At 31.5% G+C, this 27,432-nt stretch overlaps 4 protein-coding genes and 1 long non-coding RNA gene across 7 annotated transcripts in view; 3 read left to right on the top strand and 2 right to left on the bottom strand.

Annotated features, from left to right (window-relative positions):
• LOC111425932 (nuclear receptor-binding protein homolog) overlaps positions 1-1,117 on the bottom strand; it is a 65,570-nt gene extending 64,453 nt beyond the window's left edge. Inside the window, exon 1 of the mRNA XM_023060222.2 lies at positions 465-1,117. Coding sequence (XP_022915990.1) covers positions 465-590 — 126 coding nt within the window. The 5' untranslated portion in view covers positions 591-1,117. The remainder of the gene's footprint in view (positions 1-464) is intronic.
• Positions 1,118-2,156: 1,039 nt separating this feature from the next.
• LOC139428993 (uncharacterized) lies at positions 2,157-3,545 on the top strand. The gene is made up of 2 exons (XR_011639699.1): positions 2,157-2,352; positions 2,542-3,545. It is a non-coding gene; the product is annotated as an uncharacterized lncRNA (long non-coding RNA).
• On the bottom strand, positions 3,510-7,068 carry LOC111425937 (kelch-like protein 26). Of its 2 annotated transcripts, XM_023060229.2 has the most exons (4): positions 6,777-7,068; positions 5,623-6,283; positions 4,117-4,823; positions 3,510-4,059 (listed from the first exon to the last, which is right to left on the bottom strand). In XM_023060229.2, exons 2-4 carry the CDS (start codon positions 6,276-6,278, stop codon positions 3,608-3,610), a joined length of 1,815 nt encoding a protein of 604 aa, XP_022915997.1. In that variant the 5' UTR covers positions 6,279-6,283; positions 6,777-7,068; the 3' UTR covers positions 3,510-3,607. The 2 variants fall into 2 exon arrangements, with proteins under 2 accessions (XP_022915997.1, XP_022915996.1); XM_023060228.2 differs by having other exon boundaries at positions 3,510-4,823.
• Positions 7,069-9,041: 1,973 nt separating this feature from the next.
• Positions 9,042-21,626, top strand: LOC111425979 (CKLF-like MARVEL transmembrane domain-containing protein 4). 2 transcript variants are annotated; one of them, XM_023060300.2, is made up of 4 exons: positions 9,042-9,424; positions 18,022-18,189; positions 19,118-19,246; positions 19,304-19,611. In XM_023060300.2, exons 1-4 carry the CDS (start codon positions 9,284-9,286, stop codon positions 19,409-19,411), a joined length of 546 nt encoding a protein of 181 aa, XP_022916068.2. In that variant the 5' UTR covers positions 9,042-9,283; the 3' UTR covers positions 19,412-19,611. The 2 variants fall into 2 exon arrangements, with proteins under 2 accessions (XP_022916068.2, XP_022916069.1); XM_023060301.2 differs by lacking the exons at positions 19,118-19,246; positions 19,304-19,611 and adding exons at positions 20,423-20,539; positions 20,763-21,626 and having other exon boundaries at positions 9,077-9,424.
• A 1,588-nt stretch (positions 21,627-23,214) lies between these two features.
• LOC111425991 (CKLF-like MARVEL transmembrane domain-containing protein 8) lies at positions 23,215-27,405 on the top strand. Its single transcript, XM_023060316.2, has 4 exons — positions 23,215-23,587; positions 26,575-26,751; positions 26,840-26,956; positions 27,013-27,405. Exons 1-4 carry the CDS (start codon positions 23,474-23,476, stop codon positions 27,085-27,087), a joined length of 483 nt encoding a protein of 160 aa, XP_022916084.1. The 5' UTR covers positions 23,215-23,473; the 3' UTR covers positions 27,088-27,405.
• The last annotated feature ends 27 nt before the right edge of the window (positions 27,406-27,432 follow it).

Here is a 27,432-nt window from a genome sequence, read left to right on the forward strand (position 1 = left end):
TTTGTATTTCTTGAATACTTGATACTATTAAATACAAAATATGAAACACCCTGTATTTAAAAAAAAAGTTAGTAAGAGAAAAACCGTAGGTTGTTACAGAACCGGTTGTCCGCATCTGGGAAGGTCAATACTTCTTTGAAACGTCTAAAAATAGAAGCCCGGATCATTATGAATGATATATTAAGTACCTTATATGCGATGAAAACAGTAAAATGTGGTTTTAAATAGTATACACTAATAGTAGACAATGTGATGTCTATTAAAAAGAGAAAGAGAGATATGATTTTCGTCCGGAAGACGTCACACCAACAGACAGACGGACGAAAGCGGAATCGATCCTGTGACGTAACATAAAAGAGAGGGAGAGAAACGCATGCGGGGTGAAATGCCAAAATTGCAAAATGGTTGCCGGTATATTATAGGTTAGAATTAAAATAAAATAATTTTTCTTAAATGAAACTTACCTCTTCACGTCGTTTTAACCATCTACCGCAAGGACTCTCCTCCAGAATTTCACTTTCATCTTCCGAATCTTCGCCACTCTCCCTAGGCGACTTGTGGGGTTCCTCATTAATCTGGTTACCCGACATCACACAGATTATATTAATTTTTTTTAAAGGTTTTCTTTTTTTTTGTGTCCTCGATGGTTAAGTATCCGTCGATGGCACACCACTTGCGGGTGTTAATAACACACAATTACTATTATTACTATAAGAATTACGTAGTAGATAAAGCACACCGCAAACGTATTCCATCAGATTTATAACCCGGGCTCGTTTATAACCTCAAATAATTCGATTTTATGTAGGTATTTAATCAAAAACAGGAAAAACAAAAGAAGCAACTTAAAACAAAAAAGCAATAAAAAAAGTTGAACACTCCTTCTTTTGTTGCCTACTAGCACTTATCCCTCGTTTTTATTTTCAAATGCACCATCACAGTTTCTTCGTCGTTATACGCGAAAACGAGAATGGCACTCGCGGGTTCAAACCGAAACGGGTTCATTCAAAAAAAAAGTGACAATTAACCGTAAATAGGCCGATGTATCAAGGTGAGTTCCGTTTAATTATCACACGAAGAATTTAGTTCTCGTTGATGTTTTTTTTCTAATTATTATAAACCGCCTCGAACGTGTATCAACTACTCACGGTATCCAAATCGAGTATTGAGACTGTTCGTAATAAACCACTGTATATCCAGTGGATTTTTGAGCCTGCGCAGAAACGATGCGCCGACATGCGCCGTGTTCTCCCTCCACAGTTTATCGCGCCGCCACAATCGTTTTCTCCGTCACTGCAGCACGCCTGTCACAACTAACACATCTTTCAAAAATCATCATTTTTCCTATATTCGCCACCAAATTCACTAAAACTACGAACGTCTATAAGTTGAAGCGTTTTCAGACAGACAACGAAACATTGACACTTTGAATTTTATGAACCGCCATTTTATTTCGTTCGATGAAGGTTACGGTGGTAAACAAACGAACGACGACCGACGACGCCAGCGCGTTTAGCGCCACTCCAAATGACGTTCAAAAACAGCAACTCTCATTTTTATCGTTGTTTATATTTATTTCCGAGATTTTGATATTAACAAGATAACGAAACGCGAAACGCAAAACTAAACAGAGAATGGTAAACAATAAAAGCGAAATTAGTTTGCGGTCATTCAAGAGAAAATAATATGTGGTTGCAGTGACATCTATTAAGACAGTTGGTAATGTAATAATAATAACGATTTTTGACGCATAGATGGCGGTGTAAATGTTACGTGACTTGTTAAAGTACAATTGGTAATAGCGAAAACGTTTTTTATACTGTAATAAATTAATTTTTTTTTAAATGGTATTTATTTAATTTTGTATAAAATAAATACATTAAAAAGCAAAAATAAACGTTTTTTACATTCTCGCACATAAGACGTATTTAAAGCGAATGTATTGTAATTAGGGTTGCCTTAGAAAACTTTTGGTTTAAATAAAGACAAATTTTAGAGCTTCTAAGTTTGATTGGTTGCCTTCGCACAAATTGTGTTTAATAATACTTCATATTTATGCAAGGTCCGTTGAGTAAACATACTGCATAAGGCAATCACTTAAGAAGCAATATACAAAAATAATAAAATTAAAAAAATATTAAAATAGAAAACGAAATATTAACGGTTATAATTTTATTATTGTTAGGTTATCCAACTTGACTCGGTTACCATGGTGATTAAGATCCAAATATTGCAGATGCTTGTCAAAATTGAAATTGAATTTAATTTTTTTTTAAGGAAAAAGTCTTATTTTATTGGTTTAAAAGGCTGTATTTAACTCAAAATTGGTTTATCTATGGTATTATAAACAAGGTAAGTGGATTAAATCAAAAAAAGATATTTTTAATTTATTTCTCTTAATTAGAATCGATTTAAATTAACTAGAATTAACGAATTTGTTATGAATACGAGATAATCGTAAAGAATTCGAATTGTTTTAAAATTAATAAAAAATAGGTTAGAATTGATAAAAAAATCGGAATAAAATTTTATTACTTTAAGGTTATCCAACTTGACTCGGTTACCATGGTGATTAATATCCAAATATTGCACTTGCTTGTCAAAATTGACGTTGAATTTAAGTTTTTTTTAATGAAAAACACAGTTAATTGGATTTAAAGGTTGTATTTAATTCAAAATGGGTAAATGGATGAAATTATAAGCAAGGTAAGTGGATTAAATCAGATTAGGTCAATTAAAATGTACAAGAATTATACCAAGAACTAGAAAGTTTTGGGTTTAGCCGGGCGTCTTAGACAAGAACTTAGAAAAGTCTGAAGACGCACGGGTGAACCCGAATATTTCTAGTTCTAGATCTAGTGTTAGTTCTAGATTTACTAGCACTATCAGTAGAACTAACATAAGATCTAGAACTAGAAACAGTCAGGTTTAGTCGTGAAAAAAACTTTATCATCTTCGTTTTGTCTACGTTCACCTCCAAATCTTTCCCCCTACAACACCTTTTCAGAGACCGCATCGTTAAGACACTCCAACATTCTGTAGCTAAAGTATTTGACTATATACAATATAGTGTAATATTCTGACCCCTACAGACGCAGTCGATTCCATCAAATTCAATAGCGACATAAAATTGGAAACCCGTGTGCCAAAGAAAAGTATATGGGGAATGTGGAAAGCCTATATCAGGCTGTGAAACAACTACGCACAGATCATGATGAATTATGTGTAAATGAAAATATTGCTTTTGCCAAATACGTAGGTCTGGAATTGGGTATACTGCCTTTGCAATAATCAATTATGGCACAAAATGGAATTGAAGAAATTTTGAGTTTATGGATTCAACTTATTCCAGTTTTAGACAAAACCTCCATATGATGCAGACATATTGAACCGTTCTCAATTCCTATACTTAATATAGAGTAGAATTAAATATCGAATACAGGGAATAAAATTCGAGTGTTATGGTATACATTTTTAATGTGTTAAGGAAGGGATACAGAAAGAGACAATTGTAGAAATAATCTCAAATATACTATATAAATATACTCAAACATAAAATAATTCAAGACTCACTATATTATATTGTACATGATTGTCATATTTTTAATCAAACTTTAGGTACTTTCCTCTTATTTCCATTTTGCGCCTTAACATCATTTTCTTGCACATTTTTTGGAATATAAATTGTAACACAAGCATGTTCCCAACATTGTTGGGGAAGTTTCTCATTGGAAGACCAAACGTCTGTTTTTATGTCATAAGTTTCGACTGGGGTTACATCTTTATGAAACATAGCGTCAGTTAGAAATCCACCGATAATATAAATTTTGGAGTCGTCGGCAACAACGCCCGCATGATTTCTTGGTGTGGGTATTCTAGTGACGACTTCCCAAGTATTCGTTAAGCAATCGTATGCATCTATGGTGGAGGCGGCGACTCTTCTTCGTGCTGGAAGTTCAAGATCTTCGTACCATCCGCCGCAAATATAAATTTTATGCCCGTACGCGATCATGGAATGATCTGCTCTCGGTGTTAACATTGGTGGGCAAATACACCAGACTTTAATATCAGGGTTAAATAAATACATTGAATTTTTTACGTTGTCTCGATATATACCTCCACTTATATATAACTTTTCAACGCCGTTGATTTCTATTGAAGTCCCTGCATGTTGCGTTCTTCCGCATGGCAAAGATTCAACAAACTCCCATTTTTGTGTATCAGCATCGTAACATTCACAAGTATTTGTACATTCTAAATCATCGGCATCTGTAGCACCACCGACGGCATATAATTTTCTATTACAAGCGTTTAAACTAAATCTACATCTATCGACTTTCATAGCTGGAATTCGGTACCACTGCTCATTTCTTGGATCGTATTTAAAACCATACGGATGTATAATTTCTTGTAGAGATTGATTAAAACATCCACCTACAATATACAAACAATTATCTAAGACAGCAGTTCCATAATTACACTGTTCATGGTGTGGGATGGTTGTTAATTCGATCCATTTATTACATCCACGAAGTGAGTACCAAATTTGATTTGTTAAACCGTTTTCTCCAAAACCACCTATTCTTAAAACACCCAATTCCATTCCACGAATATTAAAAGTTCGAAAATTTGGAATGGAACCTATGGAATTTCCTATGGAATCTATTTGATCCATAATTTTTAAGTAAAGGGGATGTTTCGTTTGGCGATGATTAAATGGTGCAAAGTGTTGTTCGAGTATCCAATTTAAATCGGAACGAGGAATGTGTTTAAAATTTATTTTTGATAATATTGTTTCGGCTTGTTTTAATTTTTCATTTAATCTGAAATTAAAATATTTTTTTAGTTAACAACATCTAATGTGTAAAGTGTGTTCAATAAAATAAAACTAAATCCTAAATTTACTACCTTTCTTTAATAGTGTGCCAAGTTATGGATTAATAATTACAAAATATTCGATTAATTCGGGTCGGTGTTGAGGATCTACAGATTAAGGTTTGGATCCATGACACTACATCCGAAATAGCTGCCGGCGGATTCCACGACATCGATCCATAGAATAGCAATATGGTTGTCGTAAATCCATTTAGAGAAACGAGCTTTGCAGAAACGTATGCGTAACAGATAGCTCATCGACACCGCCTTTGCTCGTCAAAAATCAATACACTGATAGTGAGGATTATAAATGAAGTAGCCAAGAGTCATTTTACATCTTTTTCATGTATGTACCCCATCTATCCCTCAACTTACTTCTTTGATGGTGTAAAGTTGGAGAATTAGTATAATGTTTCTACCCCACATACAAGGACATTTCTGTTAGCAAAAAAGACAAGATAGCCACAGAGATTGTGCTCAAAATAGTGTTTAATGCATACATGTATAACATCAGTAAATAATCTTTTAAAGCTTGCATTTTCAAACACATTTGAACAATTACTAACTTTTGTGGTAATAACAAGGAAGTGGAGATACAAACTTATGAGATAGTTTATTTAATTGAACACACTAAATTTAGATGAAATTTTGCAAAAAGAAGCAAACGTAGTTTCTCAAAAACATTCTATTTTGAACATTGTTTCTTTATGCAGAATTGCATTGATTTAATATGGAAATAATTCTTACTCTGATTCATTTCCATTTAAAAACCATTTTAAAATAATATACAATACACCAGGTTCAGGCGTATCAATGGCAAGATCTAATGATAAAACGTTAGCTATTTGGGATGGTTTAAACTTTGTCCATTCGTCTAAACTGGCTATTTCAGTTAATTTATGACATAAAAACGAATAAACCATTTTTCGCATTCTCAATAAAGAATACTCTTCCGCTACGTTTAAAATATCTAAACAATTATATGTAGTTAAATTAACAATTAAAAATGCCGCGCATTCATTGATCACAGGTACGATTTGTAAGTACATGGCTGCAGATAACATTTCGTTAACATTTGTGTGATCAATTTTGATGATTGAGGTATAAATATAATCTAATAAAATTTGAAAAATATTCGACGTGATTCCATGTAAGTTAACATGACTATTTTGTGCTTCAATCATGTTATCTGAAAACATAGCCTTGAAGTAGTCACTTGAAGCTGCTAATACTACTTTATGAGCTTTAAATTCCTTGGTTTGCACAATTATGGTAATGTCTGTGAGAATTTCGTCTTCTCTTAGTTTGTTTAAATTTAATATTAAAAAATCTGGTTGGTCAGGTGGTCTTAATAATTCTTGTGGTTTCTCTGCTTTTTTACTGTGGTCACAATCATCATCCATGGTTTCTAAAAAAATGATTTTAATTAATTACGTTACGTTATACTGTAATTGTGTTATGAACAAAAAATGGGAACTTTTAAATAGAGCGTAATTAATCTTAGAATGTCATAATAATTTATCTTACATAATATTACATACAAGTAATATTATGATCATCTTAAATATATAGGATTTGTATAAACCTTAAATTTTCCACTTAAAGGATTAGCTTGTGATCACTCTATACAGGAATGTTATGTATATAGAAAAATTAAAACTTGATCTGACTTGACAACAACAAACAAAAGACTTTTTACAGTTATACGACAGAAGATGTGAAAGTACAAGTTCGATCTAAGAGGTGGAAGGTTACATGATTTTATTGTTTGCCGGGAATAAGTAATTAATTTTCAAATGTTATGAAAGTTAACTGTAATTGGCTGTAGCACGTGCGTGAATCCACGCATGTCATTGACCATAAATCAAACAGTTTAAATTAATTTTGGTTTGTATACTTACATAATTTAGTACAAAATGTTGGACAAAAAAAATTCACTAACTAATTATTTTTGAGTATCACAAAAGAAATATCTTTTGGTTGCAAAGATTCTTTTTAGTAACACTTTAAAATTGGTAGAACCATTAATTTTAGATCTAGGTACGAATGCCATAAAAGAACAACAAAGGATTAAAGTGGATATATTGCGTTAAAATGTCTCTTCGCCTCGCTGGCTATTGCAGACTGACTGAACCCGAAGGCATCTTGTTGGTATCAAGGCTGAAGAATGGCCTTTCTCTTTTGAGACAAATAGACTGGTTTGAGGACGCAACCAACTTAACTGTTTAAGAGTAGGCGGATTTAACCTATTAATGCACTTAACCTTTTATAAATAATTTACATAAAAATCGTTTTTTACAGATCACCAATAACATCAAATTTATCAATATCAAATAAAGCAAAAATTCAAGAAGATAACATGGGGTTTTTACTAAACTTTTAATTTTCGTGATTAGAGTTTTTAAAAACAAAATAGAAAGAAGATAATTTCTAAAATATTAGCAAAGAATAAATTTATTTGTGTTTATTTAAAAAGTATATGATGGTATAGTTGTGATATCATCGATATGCAGTATGTTTGGTTGTCGATACTAAATTTAGATTTTAAGTAGTAAGATTGGTTGTCTGCAAGAGTTATTAATAACAAAAAAGAGCGTCTTTCTGAATATAACCTCATTCATAGTTAAAGGATAAAATATGTAGCGGTAAGAATTTGGCCTGGAAAATCTGTAATACAACCTATATTATTGGAACATTCCAAATTTTCAAAAATTAAAATTGACCTCAAATGGAAGAATATGAGAAATGATTATTTAAGAGAAAAGATTTTCTCTGCATACTGATTAAAAGCTGAAGTGGCACTAATAGTCTAAAGAACACCAAACGCTTAGGCTGTTATGATCTTAATATTGCATTGCTAAGAAAAATAGTGATTGTCTCATCACTTTACTGACGTGTTATCTTACAGATAGAAATCAAAAGTAAGGAATCATCCCTGTAAACTTGACCGACTGATATAGTGTTTCTCAGGGGTCAATTCTTGTACCTTTCATATTTTACATTAACTATTTATCTCTCAAATAATACTACATTAAATTAATGACATTTTATATCTTTGGAGATAGATTTGTGCCTAAGCACCAGAGAGTTCTGAATCAACGTAAGACTGTGATATGACTTTCTCACAGCGACTTAATGATGCCACATTAGCACAAAATAAGTTTCTTAGGATAATTGTTGACTGAAAACTTTCTTGGTGTTTCACCGCAAACTGCTTACTACTTGAGCCTTGTGGTGTTTGTTGTCTTGTTGGGATTGTTTCGATGACGTTTTGAAAACGTGGTGCTTTAAGTATTAATTGTCGTATCATGGGGGGTTTTGTCGGTAAATAGTTATTTGTAGTATAGAGGGAGTGATTGGAGTTATGGCACGTCATGCTTACATCAGGGACGCCTGTCGAGAGGCGTTTAACGATTTGGGATTCTTAATATTATCCTTGAACACACAAAATTTTGTTATAAAACCAGAAAAGTTGTCATGGGCAAGCGACAACACTTGTGATGAGACTTTCAGTAATTGGCACAATTAGCTTTTTGATTGTTAAAAGGTAGAATGCAGGATGTATTTTTTGGCCAGTTCTCATTTTCATCTTTTTTTATTTAATAAAGTTGTTGCTCAGAGAAAAGAGAAAATGTAAACGAAACGTATAATTTTGCGATTTTAGAATTCAAACCGGTTCTTCTTCCAAAAATGCCGTTTAATTAAGCACGTGTCGTATTCTCAACTCGATCGGAGTAACCTTTTAACTACCGAGCCTCTTACGCATAATTTTTCTTCGCATACCTGGAAGCTACTAACGGTACTGTAAAGTTTTTGTAGGTCAGTGTGTGGATACGTGATTATGTCAAGCCTGGACCATATACATTTTTAAGAGAAAAGATTTGTTTATCTCTTTCTAATTTATTTCCTGAATAAGTAGGGTACAATTTAGTTATATCTTAATAAATTATCTTTTAGAATTAGATGTATTAATTGACAAGTTAAATTGATGAAACGTTCGTATCCAACGAACTGTAATGGTTGGATACCAACTGTTATCGAACCATAACAAGATATCGTCCACTAAGTCCACTTCCGTTTCCTCCTGCGCCATACCATGTCCCAAACTCTACTTTCGTACCGGCGTACATGGCGAAATGTTCGTGTCGTAGCGGTTTCGAAGCGACCGTGTCGATTCTATGAGGAGAGTCTGTCCCACCTTTTCCCTCGAAGTTGGTCGTTGTGCACTCGGTGACCAGCTGCAAAACACATCGTCGAGAGACCCAACTCAAACGTTTTCAGTACGGCGTTCCGGGCAGAGAGATTGTTGCGTTGTGCGCGCTACTTAGCTCTTCGTCGTGCGGTTTTTTTTTGTGCGTTCAAAATTGTTTCTGTCGAAATTGAAAAAAATTAATAAAACAAGTAAAAAATGACGGAAACAGTTGTTACCGTTGAAAATGCGCCCAATAATAATACAGCTAAACCAAACGAAGGCAACGGATTGAGTTTTATCAAACTCAATGTGGAATATTTTAAAACTTTACCTGGAATAATTAAAATCATCGAATTGGTAAGTTTTTTTTATTATTCATTGAACTTAAAGGAAATCTGCAATCTTTTCTTAAAGGAAAAATGCCACACCTCCATTTATTTATATTCCCAATTTCGATAATTATTAAATTTATAACAAATAAAAGTATTTTTACAACATAATATTTCCAATACAAAAACAATCAATTGTTACGCGAAAAACTCATAGATATAAATACCAATAATAACCACATTTGTTACGTCAATTCCAGTATGATATATTCATTCGCTATGCGCTTAAGTCGCTGAAACTGCTTGCAACAGTCCTTGAAATCTTTCTATTCGTAATCGTCTTATGCGTAATATTTTTATATTTAAATATTTACCAATTCGATGTAAAAAGTAGACGTAATCTATTTAAAAAAAGTAACAAAGGCAAACATTTACATTCTTAGGAATCTCAGATAAAAATCCGGTTGAATTTTTGTTCATGTTTTTTTAATTTACTGCGAAAATTTTCAGTTATCAACAAACCGAAATGGTATTTTACTATCGAGATATAACATACAATCAAAATGAAGGATTAGGGTACGACATTTACAACAACACATGGAAATGTAAATTATTAAGTTTCACCTTGGGTTGGCAGAAAACTTTTCAGGAAAATCAATAACACAGTTTAGGAAAATCTATAAATAAAATGGAAATTCATTTTCATTATCAATTACATACAATCTAGGTTTAATTTTTTGTCATAAATAGAAAAACTACTTAAAAAATGTGACTTCTAGGTTGCAGTATGAAATTGCAAAACAGAAAATAATTAACTGTTCAGAATAACTTGAAATGCTTAAGTATTTCACATCGAACAAACGTAATCCCTTACATAATCATTATAAAACCGAAGATAAAATAGTATTCTATCACCCGACTAGACTTATGCACGTGCACTTTTACGATCGTGGTCTAACATAAGGCTGCTATTAGCTCAGTATTTGAAGAACGCCATATTACGTAGGCACGCCAATGTTGTCTGAGTAACAATTCCTCAGGCTGCGGCGACGACGACAACGATGTGGAAACCTTTGCGGCCACTCCACTTCATTTTCTCGAGGTTGGCTGCACCTGTTGCTCCGTTCGTCCGACATTGAAAAATGCCGTCTCGTTGCGTTGTGGTTTGAGGTGAGAGCTGCTTCGTACAATCGTTAATTTATCGCCTTATTGTAACGAATGGCAACGATGCCAACAGTGCATTTGTTATTATGTAATTTCAACTGAGTTCAAGACTTTCCTTTTCATCTTTTCGGATATTGTTCAGTTGAACTGGAACAGTTCCAGGTTTATTTGCAACAAGCTTTCACTTTGGTTTCGGAAAATTAGGTCATTGAAACTGTTGTATTAGTCAAATACAAATATAACACTTATTAAATACATTTAAAAATCAACCATAACAAATTACAGATTCACCTTTTGTTACGAAGAGTTCTTGAGTCATATATGGAACGAGTTTAATAAATGTGGGATGTTCACAACCTCTTTGGAACGGTTGACTTAAGGTCGAGTTGACGTACTAACTCCGTACAGATTGCGATAAAAGTATTTAAAAAGAAACGGTCACTGCATATTAATGCAGACCTAACTGTAACTAATTATAGACATAGCGGTTAAGCAGAAGTAGAAAACTCTTCGCTCGTCTGTGTCTGGTTGTTGATGTTATCGATGGAACTGGGTCGGGCAGATGACGAGACGTGTTAGTGGTATTCGCAGTGAAAATTTATTTCCATGTATCAGGCGAAAGCTTAAAACGTTTTTTTAATTGAACACTTTCGTATGCATTTAATTGCAGTTGAAATTGATTGATGAATAAATGATATATAGAAATTGGTACCACTTTCATTCGATGACAATACAGCTTCTCATAGACAAGCAAATTATGATCCTTACAGTGTTTGAACTCACAGGAGAAGATCACTGTGAAAAAAAATTTTAAAATCTTGTAATATCTTTGAAATTTCCAGGTTAGAGGTTCAACATGGACTTAACTGGTTTCAAACTTCTAATGAAGACTTATTTCTAAGTAATCTCGAGACGGGGAACAGTGATGCCAATATGTACTATTCCAGCGCTGATAAGTCCTTGCAAAACGATTGGTGTGTGGCCAGAAAGGTTTCATCACATCTGTCATCGAGCAATGGTAACATTGGAGTCATACGTAGATGACGAAATTTTTTCTGTTATTGCCTACTCTGGTAATGATTTTTAGCTGATTAAATGATTGAGCTAATGTTGTAGGTCTCTGCTCTCAATTTCTCTCGATTACTCACTTTAAGTTGTTTCTTAAGAAAGTTCTGGGAAGTTATAATTGATATTTAGTTCGCCGAATTACCCCCAGTATGCCTACTAAGGGGGAAAAAGCAGCAAAAATAGACTTATATGCATTTAAACATGCATTTGAAAATATCCTTGGCTTATTTGTGGTATGCGCTTTTGTCCACTTTCGTCTATGTTGTAAAGCAGTTTTTGTGCTGACATTTTCAATTCATAAATATTTACATAATTAATTCCTTGACCCATCTTCTATTTTGCTAACGAGCTAGCTGACTGCAAATTCATCTTAACGGTTTTTTTGAAATATGAATCTGAAATAGGCCAGCCTTACCTTGCAGAAGAATAAGGAAAACTGATTAATGGAAACGTTTACCACTTACCAAAGAAACCTGTTTTTGCGATCTCTATGAACAGATAACATCTGTGAAAGTCTATTTTTGAAATGTTACAGAATTGCACATAAAATTTTTATATGAGGACTAACCTTAGGTTTTACGAAACGTAATTGTTGTTTATTTTAATGGTTGTTTATCCAAATGTACTTAAAATATATTAATCCACACTTTAAATGTACCGTAATTTAACAAACCCACCAGGTAATAACAATCCATTCTATTCCCGTTACGTCGAACTTAAATCTATATTTCACAAGATAAATTACTACCATCTGTTGCTACGTCACTATATTGTGTGTCTGAAGGCGAACAAGGGTACATTTGAATCATCTCGGTAATTGTTAGGCATAATTGTTATGCAATCAAGATGTATCCATTGTAGCGGCAACTTTGAAGTTATGGATAAGTTCACTTTCTTCCATAATAAAGTTGGAGAATCTTTCGACTAGTAATAAAAACGATTCTGATTCGTTACATCTGCTACATAATAGACGATTAGTCATGGGTTGTAAAGATCGTAATTTTTTTAACAACGTTCACGAACAGTTAAATATGACTCAAAAACAAATGGACCGTTTTAAGACAATGATTCGGTTATTTTAGGTGGGTCTTTCCTGGATCCCCGCCAACGACGATTACACAAAAGTCTGTGTAGAACGCTGTAGAGTGTAAAACGATACGGCACTTTCTTTGGCACGGCGAAGGTTAACTTGTCGAGGAATGCAATTCATGATTTCTAATACGAGTATAATACCTCTCATCGATTATTTTTTATGTTTTAACTGCAAACAAGAGTTAATCTAAAATCTCACTATAGATAGTAATCGGCGCCAAACTATCTTTAATTTTGTAAAGTGGGTGTACTTATAATTAATTGACACCTACTCATATGCTGGCTCTATTAGTAAGTGATGACGTACCTCTCTGGCAGGTAATTACACATGTTAAGTGGTGAAGTGTTGCTTGATGACTATGCTGTAAGCGTTAGAGTGGTTTGAAATGCTATTAAAAGCATAGGAATATACTATGAGTTTTAGTATATAGTGAAAGTATCCGTTCTGTTTTATGTATGTCGCCTTTCCTGTCCTAGAAAAAACAGAAAAGTCCTACGCATAACGTTGAATTTGTATTCAATTGAAGAATGCAACCACGGTAAAATTTCTCCTACCTTCCGCCACTTTATCGCTCCTACTTTACTATTTTAATCGAGTAGGAGTAAAGTGGGATGTAGCATCATTGGGGGGCGTTAATGACGTAACAGCTGTATGTTTACTGGTGTTCATATATGGACACTTAACTCTGAATATGTGCATAACTCACTTGTCTTGAGTAATTGAAAATGCTGTTAATGACATAGTATAAATTGAATTTTTTTGTATCTTCAATGTCATGAACGTAAATTAATAAAACGATTATATATTTTAGTTTTTATACTTATTTATTTTAAATTTTAATGATGTCATGGTTTTCATATAAACAACAACCATTTTATTCTTGGACAGTTGGTTGAAACGAACTAGTCGGTGTAACGGCCTGTTACGCCACCCCACCTGCCCCAGGAGGTCATCTACCTCCAACTGGAGACCGATCCATGGAGAGCCCATTTTCATCTCGACCAGCAAGCGACTGTTTTGTTTTTGCATCTTGTGTAGTTCCGCTAACAGCCTAGATCTTTTTGGTCCAATGTCCTGGGAAATAGTCTTGTGGACCAATACCCTGGGACATTATAAATATGCATAATGTTTATTAAATAACTTAGTTATTCTACTGCGCACAATGAACAAACGTGAGTCCATCTGATAAAAATTATCTAGGTTACCTGAGTCGTTGGGAAGCGGTGTTTTAATTTTTCTTTATCAAACAAAGCACGAATGTGCGTGACATTATGGTTTTTGCGTGCGAAATTTCTATCGAAGACTTATTTTAATTCGGTCCATATTTAATAAGTTATCTATTATACCAATTTATCAGTTGAGTTCGATAAATATATTGATTGTTGTATATTTTTATTGAACAAGTAGAACTCGGAGTGGGAGAAAAAATTTGAAATTACCACACATTCTTCTGAAGATGCACGGCTCAACCCGAAACTTTCTGTTAATAGGTCTATTATTGCATATTTAATAATACTAGAACTATCACATTTTTTCATATAACGAACTCTTTTATATCCGAGAATTTACTATATAATGAAAATTAGTTTTGTGTTTATGACGAGCATAAAATAAACCTATATTTATGTCGGAATGAAAAATAAAGCGAATAGTTTCTATTTCTAAAATCTTAACATTTATACAACGTTATTAAAGAAACATAAAGAATTTATTGTTAGTTGCGCGCGAAGGCGTTTGATGAAATACAAAACCAAGGTTAAACTAGACCTGCCTACTTTAGCTCCGTTACCGGAAATACGTCCTTTAAAACTGTAATATTAAGTAATTCGTTTTCAATTTATGCCTTCCCGCATTTTTTCACGTATTTGTACCGATTACGTCAATACGTATGTCGGTCAAAGTACCTGACCGGAAAGACAACGACAAATTGTAACACATAGAAGTGTTGCCATTAAATAAAAAAAATTAACCAAAATCTCATTGGACAACAGTAAAACTATTCACCGTTAACAGATACTTCGTACCACTTCGTACAATGAATATCAAATCCAGGTGATTTCTTTAAGTAGTCCGAACGGTATTAGTTGGCACTTATTCTTGGATTCAATTAAATTTTACAGCTGTTTTACGGTGGCTTCTGATTCCGGCGTTTTAATTGAATTAATTCAAAACGTTCCACTGTAGATCTAGTTTAATAAAATGTCAAGATCCTGGTAGAATAATTTTAACTCTGATTTAAATTTGGATGAGCTCTACTCAAGGATTTCAATATTTACGTTACAATAATAAACTCAATTTAAAGTTATTTTTAAGTTTTGTCAACAGACTTGTGATAAATTGAAACTGTACCATGAAACACAATTTAAAGTTAAAAATAATGCATTAAGTACATAAGGAAGTTGGGTAAGGAACAGTCTCGGTTGAAACACGTTTAAAAAAGAATCATTAACGTGGAAAGATAAAATGAAAAACTCGTTTTACTAGTGCTCTGACATTCCTATACCAAAGATAGATGTAAGATCATGCCTATAATTCTTAATGATAGCGACATACCACTATGCATGGTGCATGATCGTGTATAATCAAATCTTTTTTCCTGTACTTGGTGCTTGTTGTAAAAGAACTAACCCACCAGTATTAATTAAATACTTCTAATAATTCAAACGTTTTTTTTAATCATTCGAATATTATTAATATTCATGGTGTATATTAAATATTTTTTCTATATTGGATAAAATTTGAATGGTACAGCTTTGTAAATAACGAAATCTTTTAACTACTTTTCTTTCAAGATGTTGATGAAGCAATACCTAGTTGATTCTTACAGAAAAAAGTTTGAGGTCTTACCTGCACTGGTTTAAAACGAGGAGTTGGAATGCGAAAATTAGCCATTCATGGCAAGAGATTCAGTGTTAATGATGTAGCTATGATTTGGATTGCTATGGTTTGGAAAACACCATAATTCAACTGGATTCATTTAGTATTGCCATGGTTTTATTTCTGATCTTTAGATAGCCCCAAAATAGGCGTGGAGTGTGAAATCGTCGCCGTTTTTTAGTTCAGTCCTGTTGGAACCAGATGCTGCTAGTGGCAATTTTATTTTATTCAAGATGACGAATTAAAGGCATAGTGAGGCACTGCTTGTTATCTCTCATTTTGAAAAAAATTGGATTCGCACCATATATCACTTTTTAGCTGTGTAAAATAATAGTGAAAATTATTTTGCTTGTTGACCAAACCGTCCAAGTGAAAATGAGTCTCATCTGTCAACATCATAATTGCATTTACTCTAAAATTTGCAGCATACGTACATTAAATTGTTCACGTTGACGGTGGTTTGTCGGAAATACCCTTTGAACCACCATAACTTTGTAATGACGAAACTTCAGATGTTTGTTCAAAATGTACGTTAAACTTCCACGAGGAATTCGGAGTGCTTGAGAGCGGTCTCTACTTGATCGAGTTCGACTCTGAATAATAGATATTCTTACACGATCAATATTTTCCTGTGTATTCCACTCAATTCTCTTTAACAACTCTTCTTTATCTTCTCGAAAATCATTTACCCACCTTTCAGATGAACAATATCATAATCACATTCACAGTCTTCTTCAAACTAATGAGTATATTTGTTGTCATTAACGAAATAATTAACCGTTCCTCTGGAAAAACATTGTTTTTATGTCCTCCTTTCTAAAATTCTGCAGCACATTTTCAAGGTTATATGTACTTTATTTATACATTTCATCTTCATCGGTCTTGATTTTTAAATTGTTCTTTCTGACACGTATTATATGTATATACGTGCTAATAGATGATGTTTCAATTCTCTAAGTCTTAGGAACTGCTACATATCTTAAATTAGTAGACTAATTGTAAGTCCTTAATGTTTCTGCTACATATCAGCATTACTAAGAATTAACACTCTAGCGTTAACACTCGTTGATTTGTATATAATATTTGGGAAATAGTAATTTGTTATTTCCCTCTTAAGAATGTTAGAAAAACATCCTGTGTTTACCTTTAGAATGGTGTAATTTGACTAGAGGGCTTATTAATAAATTACTAGGAAGGTCTTAGATGATCCATAGAAAGTGCTTTTAAAATCTGAAATTCTTTTTAAAACAAACAAACTTTCTAGAGATATTTACTAAACAGGATATGATTAAAATATCTGTTTATATTATCAAATATTTATAATCAGTTCTTATTTATTCATTAAATCTTTCCAATCGTTATTGGCATACTGCATTTTTATGATCATAAAATCCTATAAACTTTACATTGAATGTAAATATGAGAAAAACGTAATTCTATTTACCATTTTCACCATCAAAATTGTTAGAGAATTCTAAAAAAATGTGTTACAAATGTTATTTTTTTAATTTTATGCAAAACCTAAAAGAAAATGTTAAAAAGCGCTTTCAAATGATAAATAAGAGTCACCTTTTTGGTTGTGAAATATGTTTATGCAAATCAAATGACTACATCTTAATGGACGACACCATATAGTTTAAAAATAGCCTGTCTATTTTGTAGTTGTTTACCAATTTAAGGCAATGCAAGTATTGATGTAAATGGATGATGTGTACTAAAAATATGCAAGCTAAATTACTACTTAGAACGTATCGATTTTATTTAGAAAACAACGTACCCAATTAAATGAAAATCAAGGTCAATCTTAAATAATAGATACATGTAGTTCATCAGCTGGTAAGCGGCTCAAAAATTCTCATGTTAATGCTAAACTCATTAGTATGATTATTACTCTTATCCACGTAGTGAAACGTAGAGAATAGGAAAGATGTTTCACGTTAATGGAAATTTAAATTTTTCAATAGATGCATCATCTACACTTCTCATTAAATAGTAATATTAATGTTTTCTTGCCGGTTTCCACATGTTTTTCAAATCGTAATAACAGAAGAACCATTAACTTAAATTGATGGTATTCGAATAAAATGAGAAACGAATAGAAAAATTGTTATTTGTAACAAATTGTTTTATAAAAATGTAATGACCTAGTAGAAAGAAATTAGTAGATCAATAAAATTACTTTGAACTTTAAGTAATAATCCTAATACTTACGCAGCGAGACCTTTTCGCCGTTCTATTTCTTGAATATTTTTGCGAATGTTTGTTTATTTAACACTCGGTTCAACTGAAATTCAACTGAAAACCGAAGAACGAAAACATGTTTTACGATCTGTTCTCAAAATACATTCAAATGTTATAAGTGACCGTCGATTTTTCTAATGTGAAATATTTATCACTTCCTGTTTTTTTTCTTTTGTTTATAGATATTGGGTATTATCTGTATGTCGTGTGCATCACCCGCTTACTTATCGGGTACTCATTGGTTCCTCTTTGCCGTCACCATCAGCTTTATAAGCACGTTAATATGGTCCTTTGTTTATTTGTTAAGTATAAGAGAGGCGTTGAATCTTCCGATTGACTGGTTGTTATCGGTGAGTATTAAATGACTTAATTCAATATTTTATTAATAAATTAACTATGGGTTGAGGATTAATAATGGCTAAATATACACGATGATTCAGTTAAATGGTCTAATTTTAAAAGTATTAACATATATAAAAATGGACACACTTTCACACATCATAATTTGATGTGCACGATCCATGCTGAAATTATCCCTCTGGAAATCATTTAAATGCCTCAAAAGAAAAGACTGGTTGGATGAATAAAATTAAATAAAATTTATGTTGTATCATCACGTCATCAATACATAAGGCGTAATCAATACTGGTGTGAAGAACGATCAAGAGGAGTAACACCATACACATCTGTTGCAACAGTCGATCAACATTGTAGTAACTCTTTTGCAGAAAAAGTGGATAATTTTTATCTCGGATTAATAGATTCGACTAGATTGTTTAAAAATGATAAAATAACTTTTAATTGGCTTATTTTAGTGATTATTATTGTTAGAAAATGTCATTTAACTGAATCATAGTGTATATAATTTTATGCAAAATTTGGTTGCTTATCTTGTCACTATTTATTTGCTTATTTTTCATATATTTTAACTTTTTATAAAATATATTTTATTTTGGTTTTACAAAAATAATCTTTTCATATCAACCGACGAAATTATGAACGTAAATTATGTAACAAAAATATACGGATGTGTTAGTAGACAACCTTGTCAAAGTTGAAAACCTTCTAACTCTAATTGATGAGGTGGAATCTTTGCCAATTGGCTCCGATTCCGAACACATTATCTAAATCAGAATGTTGCACCCTCACAGGATTTTTACCTTCGTTACACAGAGTGATTCAGAATGTAGTACAATGTGCCAACTTGAATATTATACATAAGATTACAGAATTAAGAATTTTCAAATTAAAATAGAATTTTAACGAAAGGAATTTTAGGAAATGGGAATAACCGGATTATTTACGGTGTTTTATTTGCTTGCATTTGTGGTTCAAATTTCAATTTGGAGCACTAATGAACTTGTGGATTTGTTACACTTGCCAAAAGTGAAAAATATCATTGCCGGTGTAAGTTTAAATTATTCAATGTATATTTAATCAACAAAAAAGAAACTGTTTCTTTAGGTTATTGCAATTTTAAACACGGCTGTGTATATATTCGGTACGATATTATTGTATAAAGAATGGAAACTGAAAAGATCAACAGATAATGGACCAACAAGGGGGTATTAAAATAAATTATTTTTTTTTTTAATTTTCTTTACGAAAAATGTTATTATTTATTATCCATGTAATGTAATTTCGCATACATAATAATTTTATCACTTTTTATGAAATATTCAACACAGTTGTTAATTCTTTTTTGTTATAGTTTCGTATGTTGATAATTTATAAAAAATTAACCAAATAAAAAAATAATTAATTAAACTTTAGCTTTGTGTATTAGCCTTTAACAATAACTGACGCTTCCTGGAGAGATTATTTCTAGCGCTAACATAATGGACTATACCAACAGTTACACATCAAATTTTTGGACACAACTGTATCTTAAAAATCTTTAATTCCTGAGAGCACAATCTACAATAACAGCATGAAAGGGTTTTTGGGTAAAATATTATTAACACTTTATTCGTGTAATGACAATAAACCACTATTTTGTGGTTTACTGTTTATCATTTAATAAATAAAGTGTAGATAGTAACTATCTACAACTGTTGTAGTTCACATTAATAACAAAAATATTAAAAACTTTTACAACGTACTATAACATGTTGCTTTTTCTATTAAGTTGTTTCAAATTTGGTGATTTCAAAGTGAGATTCTCAATAGCAATAGAAGTAATGTAGATGCATATAGGTCAAACTATGTTTGTCTCATAACCTATAATAGTACGTTGTATAAGTTATTTTAGATAACCTATATTCGTAATATCCAAATTCGGCCTCTAACTTTTTAAGTAGTTGTTGCGTTGACTGTCTACTGAGAAATATTTAAAATATTTCTTCCCATTCTAGGAACATAACGTCAGCCAACCACAGAGTCAAGCAGACTGTGATTAATCAATGGGGCAATAACCAAATTTGAATATTACGAATAGTGTCGAAATAATTATTTTCTATACTGCCATTACTAACAATAATTATTTAAAAAAAACTTTAAGTTCACATCATTAAGTTGTTCATCGATAAAAATAGTTTAAATGTTTTTCTATTTCTGTTTTGCTAAGTTTATGTGTTTTTTTAGGAAATGATAAATACTGGAATTGATACTGTTTTCTACTGCATTGGCTTTATTGTTCAATTAGCCGTTTGGGTGAGTCCTTATAGTCAAGTCATCAGAGTACGAAATTTAATTGCAGGAGTAAGTATAAAAATAATTCTTTAATCTAGAGTTTATTTTCAATCAGAAACACTTAACGCTTTTAACACTTTTTATTTTCACAAACAAGGTTAGAATATTTTTTTGTATTCTATTTTTATGTCAAAATTTAGATTGAAGGTTTTTGTATTAAAATATAATTGATCTTTATTATTTATTTCTTTATTCATATATTATGTAATTATATCTTTAAATCTCTTTATAGGTGTTTGGATTGCTTAATACGTTTGCTTACGGTTACGGCACGTTTATGCTTCATAAGGAATGGAAAAGTAGCAGGACAACGAATTGAGTCATCACATTTCATCGTTTAAAGTACCTCTATCATTTACGATCAAGTATAGAACAGAAATTACATTCTGTCGTTTCAACGTCCTCAAAGCGATCAACAATTTGTCAACATTGTATAAATCTATTTTTTTGTATTATTTATGTTTAGAGATATTTTTTGTTTGTTTTTGAATAACCTCGATATAGTCTTCGGCGTAGCCTTAATATGACAAGTGTAATCTATAATTTTATTTTTATTAATTTTTACTTTGCAAGATTTCCTCACTGCGTATGTTAGAAAAGTTGTTTAAAATACAAAGTCGTGTCGCCGTCCGACTTTATTATATTATATTTAAGTTTTCAAAATTTATTTTATTACTTTTTCATCATACTTAAGTACCTAATAAATTATACATACAGGGTGAGATATAATTTTATATATAGCTTATTGCAGCTGTAAGTAGTAACATTAATAAATTTTGTAAGAATTCCTTTCAAGTAATTATAATTTTTTGAAAATTTATATGTTAGGTGCTAGAAGTTGTGATTGTTTTTGTTTTTTTTTTAAATTGTTTTAATTTTAGTTATATTAGTTTTATATGATTTCTCAGTGACAACTTAATTGAATTCTCACTTAATTCTGAACATGTTACTATTAGCATAAAGCTCTGTAAACATTTTCATCTCACCTTGTACTTGAAAAATTAATTGTGTATAATAAATTTTATTTTTTGTATGTATCGTGTGTATTTTTATAATAAATTTTATTGTAACAGAGAATAAATATGAAATAAACTTACTTAAATTTGAATCATTTGAAATCTTGAAATGAGAAAAGGATTCTTTCTACGGAATATTAAACGAAACGAAATCTATGTCTATAAACTGTTAATCAAATCTCACAAGGGAAAGATACTTTAAATATCTTGAACAATCATTCTATAATGATAAAGAAATATTTTATCCAAAATCGACTTTCTTATTTTTCGCCTTTTTTTATTTTTCTTTTGAAACTTTTTCGAACTATGTCAGTTTACTATACAGAATTTGTAGGCAACTAAATACACAACTAATTGGGTTGTTTAAATTTATAATAGATTAATGTGAGATTAATGTTGTATGTAAAAAGAGTAATAAGCTAAAAATGTTTGCAATAGGAAGAAACGCATTGGTACTTGGTACTAAGCTTTGCTGCATCAGACGTTGAGTTTAGAAACGAATATTAGAAAGCAAACAAAACCTGTGTACATCACGATGAGTTATCATGACTTTTCTTTATTGTTCCAAGTGGATTTATCTTAGCTCACAATCTGTTATTAGATGTGTTTTGAGTTCTTGTGATGGGTCAGTACCACAGTACACAGTGCATCTAATTTAGAGTCTCAATATTTGAAAAACAGTGATGATTGTAAATCAGACTCATGTAGATATTTTGATCAAAGAAATTTATCTAAATAAGCATTGGAACATGAATCCTCTTTTTCTGAAACGATGATTTAAATCTGTACTCTTCCATAATGGCAATAAACTAAATTCTTTGCTTATTGCACAATTAATCAAATAATGATATGTTACTTTCGTTGGGATTCTGCTGAGTTAGTCCCATTAGAGAAGGAGGTGAGGGCTATACTTATGGACTACAAGAAGGTGTTTTAGAGAGAAAACTATGAATAAAGTATGATGGCAGATGGTAATCTTCCTCTTGAATCAGCAAGGTGGTTTTACTAATCCTGTTTTATATTTTCATGGGATAGCATAGCTAAAAATGAGTATTGGCAAAAGTGCTTTCAAAATACATACTCATGTAGGAATACTATATGTATTAAGTACGTTTAGGTAGATTTTTGATTTCTTCCAGAAAATCGGGAAAAGAGACACCAGAGTTGCAGGAATACAAATATGATGGCTGATTATTGCTGGGGAATGAAACATAATAACCGATATATTTTTTTTGTAAAAATTTCGTCTCATATCTCAATAAGCAGAGCTCTTACTGTAAAAAAGCCATATTTGAGAATCATCGAGGCATATAGATTTATAGTTAAGTATAAAACTTTATGTAATCAAATCACTATTTCGGGTAATCAGTAATTCTTTATTTTCAAACAATAATAACATTAAGTATGATGTGAACTTTTTGTAAAATAAAAATAATCTTAGTATCAAAGATTTTATCTTTTCTACATTAAAAATCGTTTAATATGAAAGCGTTTTAAATTATGATCGATCACCTCGAAAGAATCATAGTTTTTCTAACACCGAGCATTTGACCACATGAATTGAAATAGACTTTTCAAATAAAATTAGCGTTTTGGCATCAAATCCATCTGATGTTCGTCAAAATTAAATGGTTTTGGGTGGGAGTTGCGTGGGTGTCTGACATTTAGCTGATTTTTTCCTGATTTTTTCTCCAAACAAAGGAAATAGCCCTCCTTCCTTCCGTTTCTAACGATTTTCTTACAACCGCTCTGTGGTGGGTTGCTTATCGATTGCGCCTCCTCGCGAGTTTGTGAATCATCACGTATCGGACCGGTCGCGACTGTTAGTCTGAAACCGACCGTATTCCTCAACGCACACGCGAACCAAAATCACACCTGTTGTTTAAGTTACCATTAAAAATTAATTAAAAGTACTTATCAGAAAAAAATGTCGCACACCGTAACTGTAACTAGAACAACTACAACAACTACTACCTCAGCAATAATTATCAACACGGGATTTTTAAAGACTTGGCCTGGAGTGTTGAAATTTTTTGAATTGGTAAGTTATGGCATTATTAAATAGTGTTTTATTAAGTAATAGCAAGGTTTATTAAGATCTTCAAAAAAATTTATTTAAACACTGTTTCATGTGTTCAGGAGTAATTTTAGATATTAGTCCACGGTGACGTCAAGCGATATTTTCAAACAGTGCACATTGGTGTAACTAGTACTGAAGAAATCCACCCACTCCAAATATCCTCATCGTCTCTGACCCTATTTCTGTAGATTTGGGTGCGGTGATCTTCGCGTCTGCCTATAATTACGACTTGTTTATGCCCCAAATTTTTGCAGACGCAATTCGAAACCTTCGAAATTATTGGCCATTGTTCTATTTATTTTTCTTTTTAATTTTTAACCCAACAACTAACCTTTCGATTTTTTTTTTAACGAAATTGTATCATTTAGTACTGAATTTCAGTAAATCAGTATTTTCTTATCATATGTGTCATTGAGTATGTATGACATCATAAGATTTAAATAAAGACGAACATAATAGGAACAGAATTTATGTGTACAGTTGTCATCACAAATAATAAATTTATTCCAGGTAAGGATATTTAATTTATAAAAAAAAAGATTAGTTCTTATCTTATCAAGCGTCTCATACATATAAGATGATTCAAAAGGTCATCGCAATTTACACAAAAATGTTTACTCGACCAAATAACTATTCTTTTTGTTTTTAACTAAATTTGTGAGTACTGCAATAGAAACAATCGTTCTATGTGATGATTTGGAATGATCACCCGTATTCAAACATTGTCTTCATTAAGTTTAAGCAGGCATTCTTGGCATTTGTTTTCCAAGGCCGGAAACAAAAGTGTTGCTTGATGGTTAGATGTTGATAAAAGTTCTTTTTTGATTCTTTTCAATATTTTGATATCTGTATAGACTTTGTCTTAACTTCAAATACAGGTTTGTTGAAATCACTCTTTTTCTCTGTCAGAAATATTTTTTAAATTCTTGTTGCAGTCTCCAATGAGATCAGTATTTACATCCAAATTCATTATTATGGGATTTGATGGAGTCTACTTTGTTGATCTCAGTGCATAATTCACTCAATGAGTGTTAATGGTCTTGAATTTAGACAGTGTATTCAAAGTAATAATGTAATAAACGATTTATCTCCAACAACGACAATAATAGCAGGAAATGATAATTCGTGATCTTGATACCTATTTGCCAAGATCCTCCAAAATGGAAAGCTGCCAGCGAAATGAAGTGTCGATTTTGTACCTCTAGATTCATTTTAGCAGAAGAATATGTGTTAGGCACATATTTTCAATCTTTTAATGTTTTTGGATTTTGCCAGAATGACTTTTGATTTAGTGAGAATTAAATCAAAGTTGTTGTAGTGTTCCTTTAATAAGTTTTTAAGCAAAACTTTTAGATAGACTGTTGATGTTCACGATCAATGATGTTTCAGGCACAACTTTACGTTTAGTAATTGTGCTTGAGGGTGTGTTTAATAATGTCCAATGTCCGGTTTTGTTAAATCACTTTTAATTTTAGAAACAAAATATTTTAATCATATTTTTATAACCTAACATATACAGATATCGCAACGCTTGATAACTGATAACAATAATAAAACACAAACATAACAACAAAATGAATTTCAACATCAACGATTCCAAGTTCTCCAGAAGGCGAAGTTTTACTACTACAGCACACAAACCAAAATAAACAAAGTACTATTTTTGACTATACAACAAACTCTGTATTAAAAGGCGTAAATAACGAAGTGTTGATGTGGAATTGTCGAATGATGAAGCGATTGAAAGTCACATTTACGATTAATACAACAACTCTGTTTATCGTAACTTTCTTACTGTGAAAAGAAAGAATAATTTTATAGGGGTATCATTTTGGTTCATGACGAGACAGTTTGGCAACGCCTCGTGTTGCGGCAAATCATTCGCGAATTCAGTGGAAATGCTTACTCTTCGGTTAAAAATACCGTAAAATCAGGAACACGTGTTCGGGCCAGAAGGAGATTTAAAACGTCGAATTGCTACTACTTTTCGTCGCGATATTTTCGGAATATTTTAAAGAAAAAGTTTAAGAACAAAAGGACATTATTTTATAGTTTAACAGTATTTAGAGGTATTTATTAGCTATTTTTGTAACCTTGAAATGAATAATACTTGAGAGATTATTTTTTCAAAGTATTTCAAAATTGATATAGATTACGTAATCCTGCAAATATTTATAAATAAAAAAAAGATTTCTTGTGTATTTTCTTTTGAATTCTTACTTCTCAGTTTGTTTATACCAAATTAGTTGGTAACCTTCACGTGCAATGAGTAATACCTTGTGAGAATTTACTTAAATATGAAATACATAGTTTATACAGATTACGCAATGTGTGATTCATATTGGATGTATCTAAAAAACGAAAGAAAAGTGGTACAATTATTTTAAAAATGTCTTATTTGCTAATGATTTTAATCATTAAATAGTTGTCAGATTGTTATTTCCATTATGTTGTAAATACGCATATGGACTTTTAAGTGAGTTTCTCATTGAAGAACGAGTTCAAGGCTTAACCTAAAGTCTTGACCTAAAAATGTCATCGAATACTGCAATACTTTCGCGTTGCATTCTTACAAGTTTTCAAAAATTTTATTTTATTATTATAGTAAAATCTCGATATAACGAACAAAATATTTAATTGTTATTCAGCGCTAGATTGTTGTAAATTTTTATTGAACTAAAAGTATAATTAACACTAGTCCTATAACTAGAAACATTTAGATTTAGCCGTACGTTTCTTAAGATGACTAAACCCGAATGTGTCTAGTTCTGAGTTTAGCGTTAGTTCTAATGCGAGTGTTAGCTTTAGTTGTTGTTCAGCGTTAGATTATTGTATATTTTTATTGAACTAAAAGTAGAACGTTATACATATACATATTAGTATTAGATAACGACCTTTTTACTTTTGTTTTTAAATATTGAAATTTATTTTAATAAAATTTTCTTTAGATTTTAGGAGTTGTGGTTGTCGGCTTGGTAGCTTACTACAAGAACACATATATTAAGACTGACGTATACCTCTTCTTCTTGTTAATGGCCGTAACATTTTTGATAGGAACGTTTTTATTACTCCTATCATGTCTTGTTTCAATATCAACAGCCTCCATTCTACCGAAAACCATTTATGTAAGTATTAATAACAGGAAAACCGCAATTAGTGTTATCAAAAACGGAAAACCACATTTTTAATTTTTAAAATTGTTATTTTTTGTAGATATTCCTCTACCATTTATTCGCATTTTTGTTGTATTTGATTGCAAGCATCGTTTTCTTGATCGAAGTGGATAAAATCAGAAATTCTAACACGTATGAACCATTATTCGCCGCTGGAGTAAGTAAATATATTTTTTATTACTAACAAAAATTAATGTTTATTTTTATTTATAGATAATTGGGTTGATTATTTCAGTTTTGTACTTAGGAAATACAATTTTCGGGTACAGAAGTTACAAAGGGCTTTAAAATCTCTTATAACCATAACAAACTCATAATATATTTACGCTATTTATTTACGTTAAGTATATAACCGTCTACTTTTAACGATGTGCCTTTCTCAGTCAAATAGAATCTTAAAAATTACAACATAAAATGTACAACTTAAAATTTAACTAGGTTTATTGGCGCTACTGTTATTTATTTTTATATCTCTCTATTTCTATTTATAAGTTACAATACAAAATGAAATCAATATACTATACTCGATGTTGTATTTTGATATATATTTTGCATTTCGAATAAATGTTTGTGTATACTAAAATTTGATTAAACTTTTATTATGAGTATGTGTTGTTTTGGTGGCCTAATTTT

The sequence above is a fragment of the Onthophagus taurus genome, chromosome 2 (assembly GCF_036711975.1).
Source record: "Onthophagus taurus isolate NC chromosome 2, IU_Otau_3.0, whole genome shotgun sequence".
Taxonomy (NCBI): Eukaryota; Metazoa; Arthropoda; class Insecta; order Coleoptera; family Scarabaeidae; genus Onthophagus; species Onthophagus taurus.

Excerpts from the sequence above, each read along its gene's own strand:
- LOC111425937 (XM_023060228.2), bottom strand. The coding sequence starts at position 6,278 with ATGGATGATGATTGTGACCACAGTAAAAAAGCAGAGAAACCACAAGAA. Across the intron at positions 4,824-5,622 it reads TTAAATGGAAATGAATCAGA|ATTAAATGAAAAATTAAAAC; the intron begins GTAAGAATTATT and ends TTTTAATTTCAG.
- LOC111425979 (XM_023060300.2), top strand. The coding sequence starts at position 9,284 with ATGACGGAAACAGTTGTTACCGTTGAAAATGCGCCCAATAATAATACA. Across the intron at positions 9,425-18,021 it reads TAATTAAAATCATCGAATTG|ATATTGGGTATTATCTGTAT; the intron begins GTAAGTTTTTTT and ends TTTTGTTTATAG. Across the intron at positions 19,247-19,303 it reads TGAAAAATATCATTGCCGGT|GTTATTGCAATTTTAAACAC; the intron begins GTAAGTTTAAAT and ends CTGTTTCTTTAG.
- LOC111425991 (XM_023060316.2), top strand. The coding sequence starts at position 23,474 with ATGTCGCACACCGTAACTGTAACTAGAACAACTACAACAACTACTACC. Across the intron at positions 23,588-26,574 it reads TGTTGAAATTTTTTGAATTG|ATTTTAGGAGTTGTGGTTGT; the intron begins GTAAGTTATGGC and ends AATTTTCTTTAG. Across the intron at positions 26,957-27,012 it reads AACCATTATTCGCCGCTGGA|ATAATTGGGTTGATTATTTC; the intron begins GTAAGTAAATAT and ends TTTTATTTATAG.